Source organism: Nyctereutes procyonoides, unplaced genomic scaffold, assembly GCF_905146905.1.
Source record: "Nyctereutes procyonoides isolate TBG_1078 unplaced genomic scaffold, NYPRO_anot_genome, whole genome shotgun sequence".
NCBI classification, from domain to species: domain Eukaryota; kingdom Metazoa; phylum Chordata; class Mammalia; order Carnivora; family Canidae; genus Nyctereutes; species Nyctereutes procyonoides.
The window spans coordinates 67,723,972-67,751,237 of NW_026575135.1; the positions used below are offsets into that span (position 1 = coordinate 67,723,972).

Consider the following 27,266-nt stretch of genomic DNA (forward strand, 5'->3'; position numbering starts at 1 on the left):
GTTTGAGATTTCCAGATACAAGTATCGCAAAATGAAATCATAAAATTACTAAAAGAAAATACAAGTGAATATTTATAATTTGAGGGGAGAGAAGATTAATAGCAAAGACAGAAGCCAGAAAATAAATTGTTCTGATTATCTTATCTGAAAATCAAATACTTTTGATAAAGGATCTGTACAGAGAAATCTTAAAACTTGACATTAGAAAACTAAACTTTACAAAACTGGCAAACAATCAATCTAAAGAGACACTTCACTGCATAAGATAAGCAAATGGAAAATACGCATAAGGAAAAGATGCTCTACATAAGATGTCATTAGAAAATTGCAAATTAAAACAGTGAGATACCACTATATACCTATTAGGATGGTCTAAATCCAAAGCACACTACTAAACGCTAGAGAAGATATGGAGCATCAGGAACTCTCATTCGTTGCTGGTGGGAATGCAAAATGGTACCACCACACTGGAAGACAGCTTGGCCGTTTCTTATAAAGGCTGATCGTACAGGTTAGCAACTGAGCAATTGAGGTTATTCACCCAAATGAGTCGAAAACTTTAAGTCCACACAAAAACTGGTACAAGGAGGTTTATACCTATAAACCTTTAAGTGTGAGACTTTGTAAGTGTGAAAAATGAGCAAGCAAGACGTCTTTCAATGGGGGAATGGATAAACAAACTGTAGTATAAATAAATCCATGCAAGAGAGTATCATTCAGCAATAAAAAGAAATGAGCTCTCCCACTATGAGAGGACAAGAAAGAAGTTTAAATGCAGATTGCTAAGTGAAAAGAAACCAATGGGGAAAAACAGCACATGGTATAATTCCAACTATGAAACATTTATCTGGAAAAGGTAAAACCAGAGAGACAGTAAAAAGCTTGGTGGTTATCAGGACTCTAGGGAGAAAGTGAGGAATAAATAGTTGGAGCACAGGAGACTTTTATGACCATGAAACTACTCTGTAGGACACTGCAATTTTAGATACGTATCATTATACATTTGTCAAAACTCAGAGAATGTATAGTACCAAGAGAGAAACCTAATGTAAACTAAGGGCTTTATTAAACAATATTGTATTGATATTGGTTCATCCATTGTAACAAATGTGCCACTTGAATGCAAGATACAGGAGGAGAAACTGTATGGGGGGAAAGGGAAGGGAGAGGAGATAAATGGGAACTCCCTATACTTTCCATGTAATTTTTCTTAAGCCTACAAGTGCTCTGAAAATGTAGTCTAGGGACGCCTGGTGGCTCAGTGGTTGAGTGTCTGCCTTCAGCTCAGGATGTGATCCCAGAGTCCTGGGATCGAGTGACGCATTGGGCTCCCCGCAGGGAGCCTGCTTCTCCCTCTACCTATGTCTCTGCCTCTCTCTTTGTGTCTCTCATGAATAAATAAATAAAATCTTTAAAAAAAATAGTCTAGTTAAAAGGAAATACATTAGTTTGCCAAAAGGCAAATTTAGTTCATCATAAACAAATTTGAAAGGCAAATCACAAGCTGGGAAAAATATCTGCAGCATATATCACAAACAATTAATGTTTTTTTAACATTAAAAAAAACTCTACCAAATCAAAATAAAAAAACACAAATGAAAACAGTTCACTAAGGAAATAATTTTAAAAAAAAGAAATAATTCAAATAGCCAAAAATCTTACTTAAGATGTTCAACTTCATTAATCATGAGAAACACAAAACCATGGTATAACTTAATCTTTCAAATGTATAAGAAGATGAACAATTAGTACTGCTAATATTAGTATTAATAATTAGGTAAGGAAAATTGGCAGATAGCCTGTTGGTAAGGGTGTAACTGCTACAATCTCTTGGGAGCAATCCAGCAAAATGCTTCATAATTTTTTTTTTTTTTTGCTTCATAATTTTAAAATGTTCCAACCCTTGACTAACTCATTCAACTTTCTGAGTTTATACTAAGACAAATAGCATGGATGCTTGTAAACATTTCTTATGTTTTCTTTAGCATGCTTAAAGTAGCCAAAAAAGGGGAAGAAAGCATGCAATTAGTCCAAATGTTCAACCAGAGGATTTAAATAAATTATTTTGCCAAATTGATATTGTAGGCATTCTATGTTTTAAAAATTATGATACAGGAACACCTGGGTAGCTCAATGGTTGAGCGTCTGCCTTCAGCTTAGGTCATGAATCTGGGGTCCTGGGATCAAGTCCCACATCGGGCTCTGCCAAGGGAGCCTGCTTCTCCCTTTGCCTGTGTCTCTGCCTCTCTCTGTCTCTCATGAATAAATAAAAAATACATACATACATACATATTTTAAATTGAATAAATAATTAATAAACATGACAATAGAGGGGCCTGGGTGGCTCAGTCATTTGATATATGTGCTGCCAAAGTGAGCACAGGCTCAGTCATTTGAGCATCTGGACTGTTGGCCTTGGCTCAGGTAGTGATCTTGGGGTACTGAGACGGAGCCCTGCGTCAGGCTCTGTGTTCAGTGGGGAGTCAGCTTGGGATTCTCTCTCCTTCTCCCTGTCCCTGCCCCTCTACCCCTGCCCCCAAATAAACCTAGAAGAACAAGAAAAAATGTTTACTTTCTTTTGCTAATAAAAGAAATGCCATTTTTATAATGTATGCTACGTTTGCCTAATGAGTGTGCTGTGCTCCGTATGTTATGTTGACTTGCACTACCACCTTTTCCTCCACCTGCACCTTTCCCGCCCTCCCACCCACCCACTTTCCTTAGACAGACTGATCTGCTCCACTCAAACCAATCCCCTTTGTCCTCTACTACTGCTAAGCTGTTCTTGGCTCCAGCTGTTTGGTGCCCCAGAAATCCTCTCTTCAATGTCCAAATGTCCATGGATCCTTGTGGTCCAATCTTACCAAGTCGAAGAAGCCATACTTTACTAACTCCTGATAACAATTTTAAAACAATTGTTTTAAAGACAATTTAAACAATTGAATTTTTTTTTTTTTACCTCCAGATGCACAGAATTGAAAGTAAGCAAATTCTTGTTTCTTGATAAACTGTCCTCACTGGTTCACACAGGACTCTGTTTTATTTTATTTTAATGGTTAACTCATTATTTTAAAATAATGATATAAACACCCACGAATCTGCCTCTCTCTTTTTAGAACAAGGGTTGGAAAACCCTCTCTTTGAAGAGCCAGACAGTAAATATTTTCAGTTTCGTGGGCTGTATGTTTTCCATCGCAGATTTGACTCTGGCATCACAAAGCAAAAGCATCCCTAGACACTGTTATGGGGAAAAATGAGCAGGCTGTGTTCCAGTAAAACTTTATTTATGGACCTTTAGACGTGAATTTCATCTGATTTCCGTTTCATAAAATACTCTTGTTTTTTCAACCATTTAAAAATGTAAAAACCACTCTTCGTTCGAGGGCCATACAGAAAAAGGCAGCGGCCCACATTTGATTGTATGCCAATATTGAAAATATTGAGAATATTGAGAATATTGCTAATAACTAACTCAAACTGTGATTTCCAGACCAGTAGCACCGGCATCACCTGGGAACTTACTAGACACAAGAATTCTGGGACCAACCACAGACCTACTGAAACGGTGTCTGTGTTTTAATAAGCCTTCAGGATTATTCCAACACATGCTGAAGTTTAACAGCTGACTTAATCTCTCTTTGGGATCCTTCTCAACTCATACTTTCATGTCTTCTTCCAGCAGCTAAATCACTATCCTCAAGTTTAGGGGGTTTTATTTTTAAACTTTAGGAGAAAATGTTTCATTTTCATTGCTATTGAGTTTTTTCATTGTGTGAATGATCTATAATTTACCTATTCCATTCTCCTAAGAGTGACCATTTTGCTTTCTTTCAGTATATGGCTATACTATAAAAAGTGTAGCTATGAAGATTCTTGCACACGTCTTCTGGTACATACATATGTGCTCAGATTCCTCTGGGAGATATATTTAGAAATGGAATCACTAGGTTTTAAGGTATTCTAATGATCAACATTGCAAGGTAATAAATATGTTTCAAAGCTGTTGTGACAATTGATAACTCCCTTCAAAATGGCCACTTTTTAACATTTGGCATTTGTTAGATGCCTACTTTTTAACGAGTGAATAGGTATAAAATGGGGCCTCACCAAGGCCTTGGACATTCATTACTTAGATTACTAATGAGGTTAAGTATCTCTGCATAAGTTTATTAGCCACATGAGTTCCTTTTTCTGTAAAACATCTATTCATGTATCTTCTTTTCCTTGTTTTTTCTTCTGTACTGTTCTTATTTATTTGTAGGTATTCTTTATATATTTAGGCTACTCCCATTACCACTTCTTAATCATCTTTCTCTTAAGACTTTTACTTAGCCAGTCCATTATCTCTTGTTTGGTGATTTGTTGCTTTTGTTTATACATACTGAAGCTACCACCGCAGCTCAGCTACTTGAACAGAGCCCCAGCCACCTACTTCTCTTGCATTCAAAAGGCACCGTGAGGGGCACCTGGGTGCCTCAGTTAGTTGGTTAAGCACCAGACTCTTGATTTTGGCTCAGGTCATGATCTCAGGGTTCTGAGATCGAGCCCCGTGTTCGGCTCCACGCTCAGCATGTAGTCTGTTTGAGATTCTCTCCCTCTGTCCCTTCCCTCTGCTCACACACTCTCTCTCTCTCTCTCTCTCAAAAAAAAAAAAGGCATCAGGAAAAGTAATAGGTAACCAGTACTGTTTTATGGTTTATATTGTATTTGCCTTTCATTGCTACAAAAATTCAAATCATGCGGGGGGTGGTGGTGGTGGGATGTATAATATATATAGTTAGGATACTATTGTTTTAAAGTTAAGAGCAAAATTAAAACTTAAAAGAGAAGTTGCCATTTTTATTTTATTTTTTTTTAATTTTTTTTTTATTTATTTATGATAGTCACAGAGAGAGAGAGAGGCAGAGACATAGGCAGAGGGAGAAGCAGGCTCCATGCACCGGGAGCCCGACGTGGGATTCGATCCTGGGTCTCCAGGATCACGCTCTGGGCCAAAGGCAGGCGCCAAACCGCTGCGCCACCCAGGGATCCCGAGAAGTTGCCATTTTTAAAAGTCTGCAGGGGCACCTGGGTGGCTCAGTCAGTTAAGCATCAACTCTTGATTTCAGCTCAGGTCATTATCTCAGAGTGTTGAGATGGAGCCCTGAATCAACCTATCTGCTTTGTGGGGAGCCTGCTTGAGATTCTCTCCCTCTCTCTCTCTGCCCCTCCCCCTGTCTTTCAGGTATGCATGCTCTCTCTCTCAAATAAATACATCTTAAAAAAAATAAAAATAAAAGTCTGCAAGTCTTAAAGGCCCACATTATTTTTTTTTAAAGATTTTATTTATTTATTTGAGAGAGAGAGTATGAGGGGCAGGTAGAGCAGAGGGCACTTTTGACTTTAAACAGTCAATTAAAAGGATAGCAACCCCAGAAAAAAAAATGCTCTTACATGAACATGGTTTAGATTCTTGGGCTTAGAACTCATTGAGCAAGTGACCAAACAAACAAAAAAAAACCTGAAAGAATAACACATGAAAGAAATAAGCAAAATGGCTTTTCACCTGACTCTCTGAGAAGAAGAGGATGGCTTGGGTGGGAAAGGCCGGTAGGGAAGGGATCTGTGTCTCATTTTGTTTTGTATATTTTTAAGTCTCAACCAAGAGTTAAAATAACAAGGAAACATGTATTCATCTTTCTCTTATAGATCCAGTAACAGAAAATCTCCTTATTTTAAAAATCTGTCAAAATACAATTTTGATTGAGTGCCACCTGAGTGTCACCTTGGTTGAGATGCTATGAACGATATGAGAATGTGCCAAATATAACCCTGATTTCCAGAAGCTGACAACCTAGTCAGAATTTATATGGAATTACTGGACTAGGTCTTTAATTCCCTTCACTAAAAACAAAACAAAACAAAACAAAAGACCCAAAAAACAACTTTACCATTTACCATTCTGAAAAAAGCACTATCAGTAGGCTCTGAAGGTACAAAGAAAAAGAGAAGCCAGATCCTGAATCCAAGTTACTCCTGATTTAATGGGGGGGGGGACACTCAAGATCTGGTTAGGTCAAGAGCTCAAATGGAAGGGTACATAGGATGCCATGGAAACATGAGAAAAAGAGAGTCAGGGAAAGCTTCCTGGAGGAGGGGGCCCTGAGTTGAGAAATATGCGAATTAATCAGTTGGATAGATGTCATTGCAGGATGTGCAAAGTGCATGTGCAAGAGCCTGGGGAGAAGAGGAAAGTGGAAGAGGGGACAGAAGGGGTGCCAGAGCATCCTTCTAGCTCAGAAGAACTGACAAAAGCCCGAAGAGTTCAGCCAGACATGCACTGTTATAAAGACAGAGTGCAGAGTTTGGACTTTATCCTCAGGGCGATGGGAACCCATCGAGAGGCTGTAAAGAGGACAGTAATAGGGTCCTTGAATTTCACTATGAAAAGATCCCCCACAGTCTCAGTCAGAAGATGGAAGTGAGGGGGGCAAGATGGAAGGGGGCATAACCGAATAAGGGCTGCTGAGGTGGAAGTAGTGGTGGTGTAAACCTGGGGGGCTGGGGCGGGGGGAGGGGATGGAGATGGTAAGGAGGATGGAGGAGGTGCTTTACAGACCATGGAGTGGAGGGTGACTCTGGACTGTTCCTTATCTAAATAAAGACAAATAGAACTTTTCTTGCTGAGACAAGTGTCATCTTGAGATCCTCCAGCCCAGAAGCTTCCAGCCCCAGATGCCTTCAACTCTCAAAATGACAGGTATCACTTCCAGGATCCCTGAATGGGCCAACACCAGTTCACTCTCCATTCCTCGAGCCCCTGGCCTTGAGCTGCAGAGCCTCCCACCCACTCCCCACCCCACCCCTGGCTCGCTGGGCTGAGTTCCCAGACATACTTCCTCCCTCCTTTACCATCTGCCAGTATAGACAGAGCCTACTTTACTTTATCCAAGATGTCACATGACATGTCAGAGGAACAAAACATGTTTACATGATACTCTCAACACAGAACAATGGACAACTTCCTGAGCTAAGTGGCTCACACAATTTCAAGGACGTACTATACAGATCTATAATCAATAAAACGTTTACCTATTTCCTCAAGGATCACGTGGTGTTCACATGTGATTCCAATTTTATACAACAAAAGTTGACAGGACCCCATGTCCAAAAACACCAACCAAACAAAACCCCAACAAACCCCAGCTCACAAAAGACCACCACCATAAAAAAAAACCCTCATTCACGGGAACTGGAGTAATTCACTCACATAGGCCCACTGAAAAGATCCAGAATATTGCATCAGACACATGGGAGGGGAAAGAACAGAACGTAAGGGAGGAAGCAGAGTCTGGAGGATGTGAGGCTGGCAACAAACACCCAGGAGGAACCTAAGTCCTGAGAACACCTGCTGGGCACACAGCATTGTACAGAGAAATAGCAGACAGGCCTCTTCTGTGTTCAGGAAGGTATAGGACATAAGGCTGGCAGCCCACCCCCGCCTCCAAATAGCAGCTACATGGTGACAGTGGGTCCCTGGAGGCTCGGCTATGTAGCCTTTGACCTTAACCCAGGGCCCGCATAATAGGAAACCAATTGCATTGGAAGGGAAGACGGTTTACCTGTTTTAGGAAGAGGGTAACTGATATTAAATAAATCTTCCAGAAAAGAGAAGATGGGACCTGTGATGTTCAAAGCAAAGTCTGCATTTCCGTTTGTGATGGCGTCTTTCCGGGCCCAGATGCGTATCTAAATCAAAACAAATAAGTGGTGATTAGGAAAAGCTGTGGCGACTTCGGGGACAAGCAGCCTGCTTGCTCCAGTTCCCTGAAACTCTAGAGTCAAAGTCTCAGCTTTTCAGAAGAAGCTACTACCGGATAAAATGTTGACAGGTGACCCTGAACACATTGGGGTGAGGGGTGCTGACCTCATGCAATCAAAAACCCACAGATAACTTTCAGCTAACCAAAAACTTAACTGCTAAGAGCCTGCTATGGGCCAGAAGCCTTACTGATCACGTGAACTTTTACTTAACACATATTTTGTGTGTCTATTATATACTGTTTCTCACAGTAAAGTAAGCTAGAGAAAAGAAGATGTCATTAAGAAAACTGTAGGAAGAGAAAAATACATTTACAAAACTCCGTGTGTAAATCCGTGTGTGCGTGGACCCGCTTGGTTCCAATCCGCATTGTTCAAGGGTCAATTCTAAATGTGTACATGCCCTGGAGAAAGTCCAAAGGCTATCTGCTAAGATATGAGCAGTGATTCTCTGGGAGGGTTGATATTTCAATGTTTTAGAGTAATGCAGGTAACTTTTGGAATTTAGGAATAATCCTTGGAGTAGTATCTACCCCCAAAGAAAAAATAGACTGTCTTAGAGTAAAAGGGCATCGCAGACCTTTGCTTCCCTTTTTAGGACATATTTCCAATGTTCCAAAACAGAATTGTGCCCTTAGCAGATGTCACACAGTATGGTACATTGTACCTGTGTCCGAATTATGCAAATTAAAGACTGTTTCTCAATGTTTATTGATGCTAAATTCATTAATAGTGCGATCTTGTTTTCAAAATTTGAAATAAGGTTAATTCCCGAATTTAAAAAAGTTCATCAATAGCCTTATGATTTTACAGTTGTTGAACAAGTGAATTACATTCTCTGTTTATGACACTTCCGCTTTAGTAAGTATAAAGAAATCCCTGCCATGGTTTGTTAGTTTCATGTAACCAAGCTATTACTTGAGGCCTTGGGAATTTATTTCTGTGATTCTAGCAGCTAATTTGCTCTTGTTTTCATTAGTTCTTATTTTAATATGAAATCATTTTATATCCCACAACAATGCCATCAGAGCACTTTTTAATGGGGTTGCTAGTGTTAATGACAAAGAACATGCATGAAACTCAAGAGCCCTGCAACAAAAGTTAGAAAATGAGGCAATTAAGGTAATTATCCTGATGTGAATCAAGTTGATTGGAGAAAGAGTTCCCTATAAAACATTAGAGAAAATGCTAGAAATGCAGAACAATGGTAGTTGCAGATTGGTGCCCTCCAAGAACACATTCACCTTGCTTTCCTTTTATTTCTGCGGGGATTTGTCTTGAATTATGGGGATGTGGAATTACATGAGGTCTTCAGGAATGCTCTCCTCTCACAGAATGCAACCGCCTGTTCTTGAGGCCTCTGACCTCACTCTTTTCGGCCTCCCCCCATGCTGGGGGGATTCAGCTCTGCCTCTGCACTACACTAACCCTCCCCACGTCTGGGTCTGACTCCAGAAGGCAATACAAAGATTGCTACACTTGAAGCCAGCACTACTGAGTGGGAAAGAACACTATTCTAGTATTCAAGACGGATGAATTTTCACTGTACCATTTTGGAAAATAACTGAAACTTTGTTTTTTTTTAAGTATTTTTTTTCATTTTTCTTTATTTATGATAGTCACACACACACAGAGAGAGAGAGAGAGAGAGGCAGAGACACAGGCAGAGGGAGAAGCAGGCTCCATGCCCCGGGAGCCCGACGTGGGATTCGATCCCGGGTCTCCAGGATCGCGCCCTGGGCCAAAGGCAGGTGCTAAACCGCTGCGCCCCCCAGGGATCCCTGAAACTTTGAATGTTCAACTTTGAGTTTCAAAAGCTCCTCCCATAAACTATCATTCTATAAGCCAAAGTGGAGGCCAGTGATGGAGATTTCAAGCTGTGTGGGAGGGAGCAGGGAGCCCCCAGCAGGGCAGCTGGGAACACTCTGGAGGTTCAGTCATAAAGTTCCTCCAAAACCACACCTAGCCCGCCAGCATGCTCCTTTTTTAAAAAATTCAATTAGGCCACCAGTGTGTTCTTGCGATCCTCCTGGCACACAGCGGACCTCAATACCTAAGAGAAGAATATCTTTATACGTGCCTGTGTGTGCAAAGTTCTAGGCAAAAAATGTTATTTCCAACCTTGGTTTCATGTGTCCATGTTTATCCTCAAGTCAAGGATTAACTGCATTTTCAATTTCACTAAATTTTTATCTCTTACTGAACAAGCAATTGTTTGTGTAACCTGGATGCTCTTCCAAGAGTACATTCTGGTTCCCCCATAAAATATATGGTGGATTCCTTCCCTTTGTAGAGCAAAGCCAAAGCCAAATGCAGCATTCCACTGATAAGCTCATCCCAAATTTCAATTTGCTGGCTGAGAATGTCACTTTCTTAGGCATGTTCCATTTCCTCTTTGTTTCTATGGCAGGTAGTTTTCTTTTCAGGGCCATCTTTCACAAAGAAACAGACGTGACCCTTTTTATAAGACATGTCTGCTGTACAGCAGTGCTAAGAGCGGCAAGCCAGTCGAGCTGTGGGTGTTGACACCCCACCTCAAGTCACTCATTAGCTCCAGGGCCCACTCTTTCATGCCAGGCCCCAAGCATGTGATTCCGAATCATGCCCAAGGAGATTTCTCAGGAGAGCCGTGAATGTTTCTCTTGGCCTGTGTACTAGCTGTCAATGTCAAGGATCTGCCCCTGATTCTTCGGGCTGGAGCCAACAGCTGAGGAAGATAAGCTGTGGTTTGCATGGAACACAGTACTATTAATTCAGCCTTCGGAAGAGTGGCTCTGAGTGATCCCCCCACCCTGGTGACAGACTTGGCTCCTCCACAGCCCCCCAATCTCCACAAGTCAATGGTACAAGCCTGGAAGATGTTGGGCCCAGGAGAGAGTCTCGGCCAGCAGTAGGGGTCTGATCTTCCTCAGCCCTGTGAAGTCGACGTGGCAAAAAAGAATGTGGCCTATAGGAGGGGCCTTCCCTCCCTCCACACTCCAGGCAAGGGAGTGAACCAGCATGTAAAGGATTGCCACAGTCACCCCGATATTTTCCTCAGAATGAGGACAGAACTGGGTGAAGACGAGGTGCCTGGGCAGGCCCGAGCGCCTACTTCGGCCAAGTCTGGTAGGAGTGCCGCGTGCCTCAGAGTTCAGGAGGCCACCAGCACTGCTTCTGGATGGGGCAAGGCACGGCCCATAGGCGCGACTTCTGTCACCGTGGTGATTCCTAGCTGGTGTCCATGCTGGTGGGCTGTACTGGGCACTGGACACGTCGACTGTCAGCCTCGCTTCAAGGCTGTGTTCACATCGTGGACTAAACAACAGGCACACCTGAGCTCTGAGGCACTAGTGTGGGAGCTTTTCCTCTTCCCTCATCACCTGAAAGGTGGCAAGAGCCCATGAAGAGGTGCTCCAAGTCCGCATTGGGTGCAGCCTTGCCACAGAAGCCCCTCCACAGAGCTGTGGGTAGAATGGTGGTGTCCCATCTGCAAAGCCATACTGAGAGGGTCAACGGGCTTGGAAAAGTCAAAGGGGCCACCAGGAGGTGACGATGGGATCCATAGGCCTAACCCCCGGATGTGGCAAGAATGGATGACGCATCTGCAGCTCATACAGAGGCCCCCTCACCTGGACAGTCTTCCTCACTCACCTGCTTGCCCCTTTCGGTTCTGTCGACATGATCATAGTCGCATATGGCAAACGCCACTAAGTAAGTTGGCATGGGGGGCGTGGTGGAAAAGGTGGTAATGGTCCACATGCTTCCATTCACATCTCTCTTGGTAGACTGACCTACAGAAATTGGTGTTATTCCAAATCACTGTAAACCAAAGCAGGAATAGAGCTACCTTTGAAGTGACATGTCAGGGCAACTGTCACCCAGCTACTTCCTCCCAGCCAGCCCCTAGAGTTTCCCAGTTTGGATTTCTCTATCTCCAACTTATCAAAACCACATTAAATGAAATAAGTCAGAGAAAGATGGCTACCATATGATTTCACTGATGGGTGAAATCGGAAAGGCAAAACACATGAACAAAACAAATAAAGAAAGAAACTGGAAACAGATGCATAAATGCAGAGAATAAAATGGTAGTTGCCAGTGGGGAGGGGGCCAGGAGGGTGGGCAAGAGATGTGAAAGAGATTAACAGCTGCAAACTTCTCGTTATAAAATCAATGCCATGCAGGGGCGCCTAGGTACCTCAGTCCGTTGAGTGTCTGACTCTTGGTTGCAGCTCAGGTCATGATCTCAGGGTTGTGGGATCCAGCCCCACCTTGGGCTCTATGCTCAGCAGGGAGCCTGCTTGAGATTCTCTCTCTGCCCCTGCCCTGCCCCTCTCCCTGGGAGCGTGCTCTCTCTCTCTCTAAATAAATAATCTTAAAAAAAAAATCAATGCCATGGGGATAGCATGTATGGCATAGAGAAGACTGTCATTAAGAGTCCTAATTTGGGGGGCGCCTGGGTGGCTCAGTCAGTTAAACATCTGCCTTCAGCTCAGGTCATGATCCCAGGGTCCTGGGATTGAGTCCCACAGCCAGCTCCCTGCTCAGTGGGGAGCCTGCTTCTCATTCTCCCTCTGCTCTTTCCCTACTCAACCCCCCATTTGTGCTCTTTCTCTCTCAAATAATAAATAAAATCTTTTTTAAAAAAGATTTAACTTAACTTCATATGGTGAAAGATGGTGACCACACTTACCACGGTGAGCACTATGTGATGTTACATAATTGTCGAATCACTATGACGTACATCTGAAACTAACATAATCTTGAATGTCAGCTATACTTCAGTTAAAAACAAACAAACAGCATTAGGAAGATCTAAGGACAGCATCTTTGCTTGGAATCAGTATCTTGAATAATAGCTGATGGAGGGTCAAATCCATGGGCACTCTGAGGCCCACAACCCACCTCTTCTCTTTTCCATCTCCTGCTACTGTTTCCTGGACCAGTCCACCTCTCACAACTTCATCTAGAGCCTCCCAGGCCCACAGTAGGTCAAGGAAGTGCAATTTAGCCACTGTCAGGTTTTAGTGAAGTCTTCAGGGGAGGCAGGCTAGGTCTTTAAAGCTGAAGGCTGGGCATTTGACGTGAATTGGACTGGCATATATTAACAGGGAGTGGTGGGACCACAGCAGACCCAGGTGGTGGGGTGGGTGGGTGGGGAGATGTCTGCAGGGGGCACCCTATAATGACTGTAACTACTGCAGTCACGAAGGAGCTGCATGCCCCGTGTTGTTAGATCTTCTAAGTTTACAAGGAAATAAAAATCATGATTTTTATGAGAAATCTCTGGATTTTAATAAGCTCAATCAGAAGGGAAAAAAAAATCATGTGAGCCAAATGAAACACATCTGTCCACCAGATCCAGACTAGGTCTGCTAGCTTGTTATCACTAATGATCAATAGTGAAGGCCAAACTAGTGGGCAGACAGGCTGCCAAGGGATAAGAACAACGTGATGTCCCCGGCTTCCAATGCAAAAAGAATCAGGATTTGCCATCTCCGAGATGCTGGTGCTGATACAGACCCCATGTGACTGTTCTAATTAAAATATATTGCCAACTCATTGCCTAGAAAAGCTATTAATATCAAAGCTATTACAGAGCTAAATACATACGCATATGCGCACATGCATATAATTAATATACACATATATGGTGACAGGAAATATTACTTACCTAGTTTTGGCATATTAGAAAGGGCCACATAGCTTGGGTGATGAATAATTGTAATATTAAAAGTTGCCTTTAGAGCTGGCTCATCAAAACAAGGAAAAACACTTCTGGCAAATGTTGGTTCCATCTGAGATGCTAACAGGGCCCTGCAATACATTTTTTGGGGAAAAAATCGATTTATTTTTATTTCAAATTGGTGGAAACAAAAAAAAATATTGAGATGATGGCTTATAATTACATTCAGGAAGGAGCTAGAGTACTTCCCCTCATCTCTCTCACTGCCCTTCCAGTTAAAACACACACATTCCAATTCTCACCACACCTTGGAATTCTTGTAAGACCTTAAATACAAAAGACCCATTTAATTTTTGACCACAAAATACTATTTACTTCATTACATCATATGCCTTTAAAACCTTCTGCAAACAAAAGAGGAACAAATATAGCAAATATGCAATAACAGGCTTTTGTGAACCAAGTATTTTTTGAACTAGGATTACTTTTTGGGGAATGGATTATTTCTTTCATCCTCCACTGAACTGCAAGCAATGTCTGCTGAATAATGGCTTTTTCTCACACGTTCCCTCTTCTTTCTGGTTGAAAACTTAGAAAAAGTTTTATTCTACACACTTGGCGGGTGGTGGTGGTAAACAATCTAGGTTCATGCCAAATAAACCAAACAACTTTTATTTACACATGGGTAGATTTATCAAATCGCTATTGCTTCTCCCTCCACCTCCATGGAAAAATACAAAAAGTGACATTATCCCATGGTGCACTGGTGATTTATGGGGAAAAGTTTAGAGACAAGAGTGCCCTGGGCAAGCAAGGAGATTATCAGGTTTATCCTCTGTAAACACAGCCTAAATCTGACAGGAGGTGGGTCCTAGCTAACAACTTTCTTTTCAAAATAAACCTGTGGTCTCACTAAGAGTTGGAGACCTGGGACCCTGTTTTAGGATGACAATTGTGGATGCTAATTCTTTTTGTTCCCCTAAAGTCCTGAGACCTAGCATCCCTGATGCATTTACTCTTGGTTCAGGCCCAGCTCTTAGATAAATAGCAGGGGAAGTGAACAGGATGTGAGGGAGTATGGCCCCTCCATTACCATCACCCACTTCCGGGATCCCACCCCTGGGATTCCTCCTCCATCATGGTAGGATCCCCACTCTCACGAAAATCCACACACAGCCATTGGCATGCTCAAAAGCCTCTCAGAGTCAGCCAACCTGATGTGTTCGTAAACTTGCTGTGACAAAACTCATTCTCAACAGGCCGGTTTTGCCCTATATGCTTCTTCCCACTTAACCTTGCTCTCAGTTGCACGGACTGGAAGGCAGCTCATGAACTCTGACCTCAGCCACCTTGGCTGCAAGACTGTGCTCCATCTCCTGCTAACTGAGCAATCCTGACCAGGTCACATGTTCTTGCTGAGCCTCAGATTCCTCACCCAGAGAGTAATGGCACTTAATCAACCTTTTATTGCTACTTGAACTTTCCCATTATTAGTAACCAAATTTATCAATAAACAACCTTTGAATTCTCCTATATTCCTTTAACTCCTGCAGATTGCTCTTCATAGGGATGAACTGTAGAAGAATTCAGGGAGGGGTAAGTTCCAGGGTAGGGGTTGAGGGTTGGAACATCACCAATTACAGATGCATTTAGACATGTCTCAGAGGTCACAGTTGACCACAAGCTGCATACGAACCACATTTGTCTTCCTAATAAAGTTCAAACTACCAGGAGTTAGGGGTTACATCTTTTCTCTTCAATACCATTTATAATATTTGGCAAAAACATGGGTTCGTGGCAGTTGAGTAAGTATTTTCTCAGCTTTGGAGGTACTATAAAATAAAGGCAGCTTGATTTAATGTATTTAAGAGAATACGAAGTATTTTTACAATATCTGTTGCACTGGCATTTGTTTTATAGTATTGGTTGCTGTCTTTAAAAGAACAGTGATAAAATAGAGAGGAGTCAAATAATTGACAATACACTGGAAAGAATACTGAGCAGGGAATTCACGACCTGTGTTTTTGCTCAGGATCTGCTGTGTTAACACAGTGATGTCACTGGGGAAGGTTTCCTGAAACTCTGGATATCCATTCCTATAAAATACAGAGATGGAACCAGATGATTTCCAAGTCCACTTAAACATCCAAAACTAATTCTAAAAGGGATAAAGACATCCAACAGAATGGAAAAAGGAGCCACCTAGACTGAATTGTCTAGGATTAGGAGAAACAGCCCTTCGGAAGCTCATGCTTGGCCTCCACGAGGTCCATGAGACCTCTGAAATTGTAGGACATGCTGTACAAATGGTAATATATTAGCATGAAAGAGTATAACGCAGAGTGAAATAGCACATCCAGCCTTATAAAACACGTTTACATATTTGGAAAGCCACCCCATCGCTCTCGTGTCTGTCATAGAAACTATTGAAAGTAAAGTTGGGAACATCTCCACTGTCACGACTTCACAAAGCATATGAATCTCAAGGACACTGCAAGGTGAGAAGGAGAGAAAATCAGACTTTTCAGGGAAGTGGGAAAGTTTTATGCTCATCAAAAGGGGCTACTCTACCTCTGAAATGAAGAACACGCTATGTGTTAACTAATTGATTTTAAATTAAAAAGAAGTGGGGTGGTGGCTACAGTTTCAAAAAGGCTCAGAGACACCAGCTCAGAGTCACCACTTTAACAAACCAAATATCAAGCAAGTGCCTTCCCAGGCCATGATTCAGGCCCCTAGAGAAGTGAAATAAAAGAAACTCTTGGATTTTACTCAACTATTTCCCTCCCTGGTTTTATACAAACAAACAAAAAGGGAAAAATCTCTATAACACACAGCCTTCCTGGCTCACAGTCTTAACTACCAAGGTCAGGGCCAGCCAGCAGCATACACGATCTGGTTATGCCACATCTGGGAACTGAAGGCTGGTACTTATTTCCCTTCTCTCTCGGCTTTGGACTCAAGCAACCCTGTAAGGCTATCCTGACCTCAGAAAATAGAACCATCCACCCTCTCCTCCCCTCAAACCTCACTGAAACATACTATTATGGTGCCTGTGAAGTCTGGGTTTAGAGCAGTCAGCTGGTGAGGGAGTTAATTTGGGAGAATATGTCTTGTAGTGGCTCAGTATTGCAAAGCCACTTTCTTGCCCTCTTGTACAGCCAGATGATGATAGACTCGCCACATTTTTGTGCCAGAAGAGGCCTGAGGGGCCAAGGCCATGTGATGTCCTTGGGGATCCATCTCCTGCCACATAAAAAATATCCCCTCACTAGGTTATTGCATCCCGAATTGCTGTATGAACTCCGTATGCCTATAGCTCTTGCTAACAAGTGCTTAATAACACAACTGGCCAAGGGTTAAGTAAGACCTGAGAGTTGTCCCCTCAAGTTGTTTTTACATGACACACTCAGAAATCAAAATGTTTAGTAAAAATGGATGTTACACCACTGGTCTGTGGTTCAAGGCTTGGCCTATGAATCATGTTTGTTTATTACTTGTGTAATAGGATCTTAAAACTGAAGTTTCCACCAGGCAACAAAACACAATAGATGTACAATTTCAGAGGAAGGTGCCAAACCACGTTATGAAGATTTTTGAAGTAGATGGCCTCAAGAACCTGCAGACTTTTCAGCTCCAACAAGAGATATATGAAAAGGGGCGCCTGAGTGGCTCAGTTGGTTAAGTGTCTGCCTTCAGCTCAGGTCATGATCCCAGGGTACTAGGATCCACCCCTTTCCCCCCTTTCATGTCTGGCTTCCTGATCAGCAGGGAGTCTGCTTCTCCCTTTCCCTCTCTCCCTTCCCCCTCTGCTTGTGCTCACCCTTTCTCTCTCTCTCTTTCTCTCAAATAAATAAAATATTTTTTAAAAATGGTATATGGAAGGAAGGTCAGGGAATGGAGATGAGAAGAGGGATATCTCAGAGGGGAGTGGTGTAGTTTAGCAAAGCCCCCTGATCTCAGGGGTGCTGGAAGGAGGGCAACCCCTGACCAAGGTGAGCCAGAGGGGGTGAAGATCCCTCCGAAAGCAGAAGTGTTTCCTGAGACTGAGAGACTTAGAGGCTGGCACCCAGCTTCCTGTTGAGGAAACTGCAACTGACACTGGTGGGAGTCTAATTCCTACCAGGTAGGAATCTGAAAGGCAGGAGAGCTGATGGCTTCAGAGCAGTATCAGAGGAAGAGTGCTATAGCCTTGGGACCCACAGCAGCCCTAGGTCAGGGATGTATGAGTGTTCCTTGGACGAGCTGTGGGCCCTGAGGCACATAGTGAGCCATATGGGGACTGATTTGGGTTCTGTCCAAGAGGGCCACCTGCAGGAAGCTGCAGATGGTCTACTGCATGTCCGGGGGCTGAAGAAGGAGTCACTAACGACCATTGGAATAGAGACATAGAGGAAGCAGGCTTGCAGGGTCAAGGAAATTGTAAGAGAAAGAGAAGCAGTGAGAAAATGACATCTCAAGGGAAAAATGGCAAGAGCAGTGGCTTAGGCAAGAGCTGCCCTACGTGGCACCTCTCCCTGTCTCCCTCAGCCCCGCCGGACCTGGTGGTGGAAGGGGGGTGTTGACTAGAACCATGAGGTGGACAAATGGAAGCACCACTGTCCTTTCCCTTGCTGCAGACTGCTAACCTGAAGCTCACCCGGCTTGGGGAAGTGAGCTTGCAGGAAGAACTAGGGAGATTTAACAGCAATTAAGTTCAAGGCATTTAGCATGACACAGGACTGGATTCTCTAATTTTTGCATCAGGACAGTGTTTGTGACTTAGTGGACATAGATCATCTGTCACCTAAGAATGAGCAGTAAATTATGGGCTGCTAGAGTATTTATGCAGAAGCAGGAAAGATGATCTCAGAAACTAAATTGTAGAAGGACAGTGGAAGAAACGCAGTTGCACTTTTACTCAACTATGAGGTGTGCTTTTTCAATAGGCTAGTACACTTGTTTTCAAAAGATACAGGATTGAAATCTTTGATGAGCAAGACCACCCCCTAGAAAAGATGGCTCAGCCACATGAAACATATGGGTTTGACACCCCTATAGGATAATGAAATGGCCTCTTTTCTTAGTGACACCAATGACATCATGTACTTGGCATTTGAGGTCACTGACTTTGTTTTGATATTTCTAAATTCTTTCCTAATATTGCTCAAATTTCTCTTCTGTGTCATACTCTGAGGATTGTGCCAGAATTCCTAGCATAAACAGCAAATGGAAGGAAGTCCTTTGCAATTCTCTCTTCACTCTTACTACACCTGCACACAGCAATTGATTTTGAGCATACTGATCTCCCCTTAATTTGTCTCAAAGATCCTAATTTTTTCCAGCCATTTCACACTAGTGAGCCACCCTCATCCTTTGATTATCCTATTCTCATTTCTTTGAAGACCTCCCTTTTCTGTCTTATATTTTATAAAGGACATGGCATGATCAGAAAAGCAGGACATATTCCTAAAGGACACTGTGAACAAGAATGGGATTATACATTCTTTCATTGACTTTCAAAAGTAGAAGAAAAATGGAGAGTCCCACAATCTTAATTTATAGAGGTGAAAGCTAATGCTCTGGGAATTTATACAACTGGTTAGAAAACAGGTAAATGACCGAGGTAGTACCAGAACCAGGGCTTCAGCTCTCCAGCCTGTGGTCCTTTCCAGCTACCTTTCCTGGGGTCTTTTTATGTGCTTTGTGGAATATAATGTAATAAAAACCATAAGCCAACTAAGATATCATGAAGAAGACTGAGGATTAATTTTATATTTAATAACATTTCCAAATCTAGAGATGACTTCTATTTTCCACCCTGATGGAGTAACATAGGCTAGAATTAGCCTTCTGTTGGAAACAACTAAAAACCCTTATAAAATATATGGAACAGCTGTCTTCAGACATTAGATAACAAGAAGCACAGGGCTGTGATTCCCAAGAGAAGAGAAACAAATGAGGTGAACTCTACAAGCACCCTGTTTACCTGGAAGCAATTTCTCAACTGTAGCTCAGGGGGAGGGAACAGAAACTGAGTTCAGTGGTCTCAGTGAGTTGAGACTATGACTGATGCCCAGGGAGATCTAGATAGCTAAAATCTGCAGGGTAGAATCCAGAAATCTGCATCGAATCCACTCCCCTCCCCAACCCTGCCCCTGCTGCTGAGTCTTTGTTCAAATATTAATCTGCACTTTAGGAGGTCAAGCAAAGAAATGCTGTTGGGGAAGGAAAGAACAGCTACCACGAAAGGAAAGCTGAACAATTCCTAGAGCTAAGAAAGAAAGAAAGAAAGAAAGAAAGAAAGAAAGAAAGAAAGAAAGAAAGAAAGAAAGAAAGAAAGAAAGAAAGAAAGAAAGAAAGAGGGATCCCTGGGTGGCACAGCAGTTTGGCGCCTGCCTTTGGCCCAGGGCGCGATCCTGGAGACCCGGGATCAAGTCCCACGTCGGGCTCCCGGTGCATGGAGCCTGCTTCTCCCTCTGCCTGTGTCTCTGCCTCTCTCTCTCTCTCTCTCTCTCTCTCTCTCTCTCTCTGTGTGACTATCATAAATAAATAAAAAATTAAAAAAAAGGAAGAAAGAAAGAAAAAGGAAGCTCCAGAATAAATGGAATTTTTACCAGACACCAGGAAGGTAATGCCTGAGCAATGGGCTAATGTAGCCCTAGAGTAAAGGCAACTTTTGATCCTCTCTCAAAGAACTTAAACACAAGCCATGGGAGATCAAACAAGAATCGAGAAGGTCACCAAATAGCTTATGTACCTACCCAGAGAAGACCAGCGTTCATTAAAGCAATGTAACAAAATATAGCATTCAGCAACATAAACTTTGAAATATGAGGCATTCAATAAAAAAATGAGAAATGCCCAAATATTTGGAAATCAAATGGCGAAGTTCTAAATAACCTATAAGTCAAAGAAGAAGTCAAAAAGGAAATTGTGAAGTATGTTGAACTGAATGAAAATTTTAAACACAATATGACATTATTTGTGGCATGCCACTAATGTAGTAGTTAGTGGAAAGTTTATACCACTAAGCACTTATGTTAGAGAAGAAAAAATATCTTAAATCAATCACCTTGTGCCTGCCTGGAGAAAATAGAAAAAGAAAAAGAGGCACCTGGGTGGCTGTTGGTTTAGCATCTGACTCTTGGTTTTGGCTTAAGTCATGATCTCAGGGTTGTGAGATCACTGTGCTCTGCACTCAGCGATGAAATCTGCTTGTCCATTCTTTCTCTCCCTCTCTCTCTGCCCCTCCCCATCCTGCATGTACTCTCTCTCTAAAATAAATAAATACATCTTAAAAAAAGAAAGTAGAAAAAGAAAAGGAAAGGAAGCCCAAAGTAAAAAAGAAAGGAAATAATAAAGAATAATACATAAAGCATTGAAGTGAAAAACAATAATAGAGAAGATCATTGAAACCAAAAATTGGTTCTACAAGAAGATTAATAATGTAGGCAAATCTCAAGGTAGACTGATCAAACTTATTATCTATCAAAAATGGAAGATATTTTGGAGAACCTCACCCTTTTAACTTAAAAAAAACCTGAAGACTCTAGAGTATATGCAACTGGCTAGATAGTAAGTGGCAGAGATGATATAAAAACCAGGGCTTAAGCCCTCAAAAGAGAGAAGATACAAATGATCAATGTCAGGAATGAGAGAGGTGATATCACTACAGTTTCTAGAGATATTAAAATAATAATAAAGAAATATTTTGAAAAACACTAATTATACTTAAATTTGACAACTTGGATTAAATGGGCAAATTCCTTGAAAGATCAAAACTACTAAAACTTGCTCATGAAGAAATAGATAACCAAAATAGCCCTTTATTCATTAAAGAAATTTAATTATAGTTAAAAAACATCCCACAAAAAAAAAAAAAAAAAAAAAAAAAAAAACATCCCACAAAAAAAAAAACCTCCAGCCCCACGTCATTTCATTAGTGAAAGTCAACCAAGAATTTAAGGAAGAATTAATGCCAATTCCATATAAATTTTTCCAAAAACTTAAAAAAATAAAATAAAAACTTCTAAATTTATCATTTGAAGTCAGTGTTACTCTGATACCAAAACAAGACAAAGAAAAAGAAAACCCATGAACATGAATACAAAAGTTAAAAACAAAATTTTAGTATATCAAATGCAACAAACACAAAAAAGGATAATACATCAAGACCAAGTGGGATTTATCTTCCAAATACAATGTTAATTTATCATTAGAAAATCAATGTAATTGACCATAGTAACAGACTAAAAAAGAAAAACCACACGATCATCTCAATAGATGTAGAAAAAACATTTGGCAAAATCTGGCATCCAATCTGATAAAAATTCTCAGAAAATTAGAAATCAGAAGGTAACTTCCTCAATCTACAAAAGGGAGGAGAAGGGGGAAAAGGAGGAGTTGGGGAGGAAGAAGAGAACAAGGAGGGAGGAAGAGGAAGAAGAAGAAAAACCACAGGAAAAAAAATCATAATTAACAGTGCAAGACTGAAAGCTTTCACTTTAAGGAACAAACAAGGATATCCGTACTTAACCACTTTTATCCAACACTGTAATAGAGGCTGTAGACATGGATGTAAAGCAAAGAAAAGAAAGAAAAGACACCTAAAGTAACAAAGTAAAACTGTCTTTATCTGAAACAGTATGATCACTTATGTAGAAAATTCAACAATAAGAAAATGAACAAACAACAAAAATGGGCAAAAGAGTTTTAACAGATGCTTCACTAAGATGCATGGATGGCAAGTAAGTATAGGAAATGATGCACAATATTAGTTATTAGGAAAATATGAATTAAAACTGCAATGAGAATCATCTATTAGAATGGTTAAAATGAAAAAGCCTAGCAGCAATACCAAATGTTGCTGAGAATGAACAACTAGAATTCTCCAATAATATCGATGAAAATATCAAATCCTCAAAATATTTGGAAAACAATTTTATAAAATCTTAGGAAATTAACCACTTACTTTCTAGATTTTCCAACCATCCCACTCCTCTAGTTGTTTACTCAAGATAAATGAATTCATACAAAGAATTAATACACAGACTTATACATGAATATTTAGAGAAGCTTTGTTTATAATAGTCCAAGGAATCTACAAAAAAAATTCCTAGATCTAGTAAGTGAGATGAGCAAGTCATAGGTTACAAGATAAACATATAAAATTCAGTATTTCTATATAGTAGCAACAAATACATGAAAATTAAAATTAAAAATATAAAACCATTTACAATTGCTCAAATAAAATTAAATGCTAATGGGTTAGATTTGGTTTGAATTGCCCAACTTGACCTTGGACCAGGAAATCCAAAGCACTCTATCTATTGGTAGAGTATAGGACTTGTATGGTAAAAACAACAAAATGCTGATGAAACAAATCAAAGATCTAAATAAATGTACATACATTCTATATTCACAGATTGGCAGAACATAGTGACGAAAGGCATAAAAGGAGAAGACAAAAATAGGAACAAAGAACAATGGTAATAAATAGAAAACAATAATGCACATGATAAATATTAATTCAACATATCAAAACTAAGATCAGAAATGAAAGAGGATTCATCAGTATAGATTCCATGGACATTAAAAGGATAATAAGGAGTACTATGAACTAGTCTATGTCCACAAATAATCTAGATAAAATGCACTAATTGCTTAAAAGACATAATCTGTCAGAACACCCAGAAGACACAACCTGAATAAGCCTCTATTTTAAAAATTGAATCAATAGTTAATAACCTTCCAAAATGGAAAGCACAAGGCCTAGGTGGGTTCACTGGTAAATTCTATCAAACACTTAAGGAACAAAAGATACCAATTCTCTACCATCTCTTTCAGAGGATAAAAGCAGAGAAATAATCCCTGACACATTCTGTGAGGACAGCATTACCCCAAAACCAAAACCTGACAAAGACATTACAAAAACAAGAAAACTATAGACCAATATCCCTCATGAACACAGATGCAAAAATTCTCAACAAAATACTAGTACATCAAATTCAACAATGTATAAAAAGAAATGTACTCCACAAGCAAGTGGGGCTTATCTCAGATATACAAGACTGGTTCAACATCTGAAAACTAATTAGTGTAATCCATCACATCTAAATAAGAAAAATCACATGATCTTATCAATAGGTGCAGAAAAAGCATTTGCCAAAATCCAGTATTCATTCATGATAAAAATTCTCAGTAAAATAGGAATAGAGGGAAGCTTCTCCATCCTGAAAAAGATTATGAAAAATCTACAGCTAAACTTCATACTTAATGATGAGAACTGTAAACTTTCCCACTAAGATCAGATACAAGGCAAGAAGGTTCCCTCTCACCATTCCTCTTTAACATTATGCTGGAAGTCTTTACTAATGTAGTATGTCAAGAGAAGGAAATAAAAGATGTATAGATTGGGAAGAAAGAAACAAAAGACTCTTTAGTCAAGATGACATGATTGTCTATGTAGAAAATTCAAAAGAATTGACCAAAAAACTCCTGGAATTAATAAACAATTATAGTAAGTTTTATTTATACAAGACTAATATACAAAAGTCAATTGTTTTCCTACATGCCAACAATTAACAAGTGAAATTTTGAAATTAAAAACACAATACCATTTATATTAGCACCCCCCAAAATGAAATACTTAAGTATAGATCTAACAAAATGTGTACAAGATATATATGAAGAAAAGTAGACAGCTTTGATGAATGAAATTTTAAAGACAACTAAATAAATGGAGATATATTCCATGTTTGTGGACAGGTAGAATCATATTATCAAGATGTCAGTTCTTTCCAACTTGGTCTGTAAATTCAATGCAATCTCAATAAAAATCCCAGCAAGTTAAGTTTGTGGATATCAACAAACCAGTTTATATGGAGAAGCAAAAGTTTATATATGGAGAGACAACTAGACCCAGAATACCCTACACAATATTGAAAGAGAAGAACAAACTTGGAAGATTGATATTACTTGCCTTCAAGACTTCCTATAAAACTATGGTAATCAAAAGAGTGTGATATTGGTGAAGAATAGACAAATGGATCAATGGAACAGAACAGAGATTCCAGAAAGAGACCCATATAAATACAGTCAACTGAATTTTGACAGAGGAGAAAAGGCAATGGAATGGAGTAATGATAGTCTCTTCAACAAACATTGCTGGAACTACTAGACATCCACATGAAAAAAAAATTGAATCTAGACACCAACCTTATACCCTTCACAAAATGTAACTTATAATGAATGGGTCAAATAAACTCACAATAGGTCACTTTAAAATATAAAACTCAAAAATATAAAACTCCTACAGGAAAATATAGGAGAAAACTTCAATGACCTTGAGTATGGTGATATCTTTTTAGACACTACACTAAAGGCATGATCCGTGACAGAAATAATTGATAAAGTGGACTTCTTTAAAACTGAAAACCTCTGGGACGCCTGGGTGGCTCAGTGGTTGAGCGTCTGCCTTCGGCTCAGGACGTGATCTCAGGGTCCTGGAATTGAGTTCCGCATCAGGCTCCCTGTGGGAAGCCTGCTTCTCCCTCTGCCTGTGTCTCTGCCTCTCTCTCCATGTCTCTCATGAATAAATAAATAAAATCTTTAAAAACAAAAGCAAAAAACGAAAGAGACTCCTAACTCCTAACTCTGGGAAACAAAAGGTTGCAGAAGGGAAGGTGGGTGGAGGGATGGGGTAACTGGGTGACAGGTACTGAGGAGGGCACTTGATGGGATGAGCACTGGGTGTTATACTATATGTTGGCAAATCGAATTTAAACTTAAAGAAATGTAAAAAACAAACCAACAAACAAAAAACCCTGAAAACTTCCGCCCTGTAAAAAATAGTATAAAGACAATGAGAAGACAAGCCATAGACTGGGAGAAAATATTTGCAAAAGACATATCTGATATCCAAAATATACAAAGAACTTTTAAAACTCAGCAATAAGAAAACAAGCAATTCAACTGAAAGATAGGCCAAAACCTCAACAGACAACCCACCAAAGAAATTATACAGATGGCAATTATACAGGTATTATATTTACATGTATAATATATACTGTATTATACGATATATAATATATAATAAATATTATATTAACATATAATAAATATTATTATATTAACATATAATACATAGTATGTATATTATACTATATATTCAATTATACAGATATTAAAAAGTGCTCCACATCATATGTCATCAGGGAAATGCAAATTAAAACAACAATAAGGAAACAACAACAACAACAACAATAAGATACCACCGAACACCTATTAGAATGGCCAAAGTCCAGAACACTGACAACACCAAATGCTAGTGAGGATGTGGAGCAACAGGCACTCTCATACATTGTTGGTGGGAATACAAAATAGTATAGCCACTTTGAAAGACAGTTTCGTGGTTTCTTATAAAACTAAGCATATTCTTACCATATGACTCAGCAATTAGGCTCTTTGGTATTTATCTAAGAAGTAAAAGTTTATGTCTACACAAGTTTATGTCTACGCAGAATCTGCACAAAGAATTTAGAGGACCTTTTTTCATAATTGCCAAAACTTGGAAGCAACTAAGATGTTGTTCAGTAGGTAAATAGATAAGTAAACTAGGGTACACCCAGACAAAGAATATTACTTAGTGCTGAAAAGAGATGATCAAGACATGAGAAGACATGAAGGAATCTTAAATGCATATTACCAAGTTAAAGAAGCCAGATCTGAAAAGGCTATGTACCTATAGTAGGATTCCAAATATAAGATATTCTAGAAAAGGCAAAACTATAGAGACAAGAAGATCAATGACTGGGGCAGGGATGAATAGGCAAATAACAGGATTTTTAGGTCAGTTAAAATACTCTGTATGATAGTAGAATGATAGATGTATCTCATTATACATTTGTCCAAACACATAGAATGTACAACACCAAGAGCGAGCCCTAAGGTAAACTATGGGCTTTGAGGAATCATGATGTGTCAATATAGGTTCATCTTTGGTTAAAAACATGTATCAATGTGCTGGGTGGCTCAGTGGTTGAGCATCTGCCTTTGGCTCAGGGTGTGATCCTGGGGTCTTGAGATCGAGTCCTGCATCAGGCTCCCCACAGGGAGCCTGCTCCTCCCTCTGCCTGTGTTTCTGCCTGTCTCTGTGTCTCTCATGAATAGATAAATAAAATCTATTTTTTAAAATGTATCATTCTGATGAGCAATGTCCTTAATGGGTGATGTCATACATGTGAGGTGCAGGGGCTATTTGGAAAATCTCTGTACCACCCTCTAATTTGGTTTTAAACATAAAACTACTCTAAAATAGTCTTTTTAAGAAAGTATTCCAAGACATGATACCAAAAGCATGGCCTATTTAAAAAATTGAAATTGGGGTGCCTGGGTGGCTAAGTTGGTTAAGCATCTGCCTTCAGCTCAGGTCAGAATCCCAGAGTCCTGGGTTTGAGTCCCACATTGACCTCCTTGCTCAGCAGGGAGTCTGCTTCTCCCTCTCCCTCTGCCCCTTCCTCTGCTTGTGCTCTCTTTCTCTCAAATAAATAAATAAAATATTTTAAAAATGTGATAAATTGGAAAAAATAAAATTAAATAAATAATTGATACATTGGACTTTATTAAAATTCAAAACTTTTGCTCCCTGAGGGACCTTATTAAAAGCATGAAAAAACAAGCTACAAACTAGGAGAACCTATTTGTAAACCATATGTCTCAACAAACTCCAATCTGGAATATATCATGAACTCTCAGGACTCAATGGCAAAAAGAACAATTCAATTGGAAAATGGGCAAAAGACATGAGAAGACATTT

The 27,266-nt window shown here is 40.1% G+C and overlaps 1 protein-coding gene across 3 annotated transcripts in view; it reads right to left on the reverse strand.

Annotated features, from left to right (window-relative positions):
• The window catches only part of LVRN (laeverin), a 68,301-nt gene that overhangs the window by 35,868 nt on the left and 5,167 nt on the right, over positions 1 to 27,266 (reverse strand). For all 3 annotated transcript variants that reach the window (XM_055302379.1, XM_055302378.1, XM_055302377.1), the window contains exons 2-4: positions 13,457 to 13,599; positions 11,434 to 11,573; positions 7,602 to 7,728 (exon numbers count right to left, since the gene is read on the reverse strand). In XM_055302379.1, coding sequence (XP_055158354.1) covers positions 7,602 to 7,728; positions 11,434 to 11,573; positions 13,457 to 13,599 — 410 coding nt within the window. The remainder of the gene's footprint in view (positions 1 to 7,601; positions 7,729 to 11,433; positions 11,574 to 13,456; positions 13,600 to 27,266) is intronic.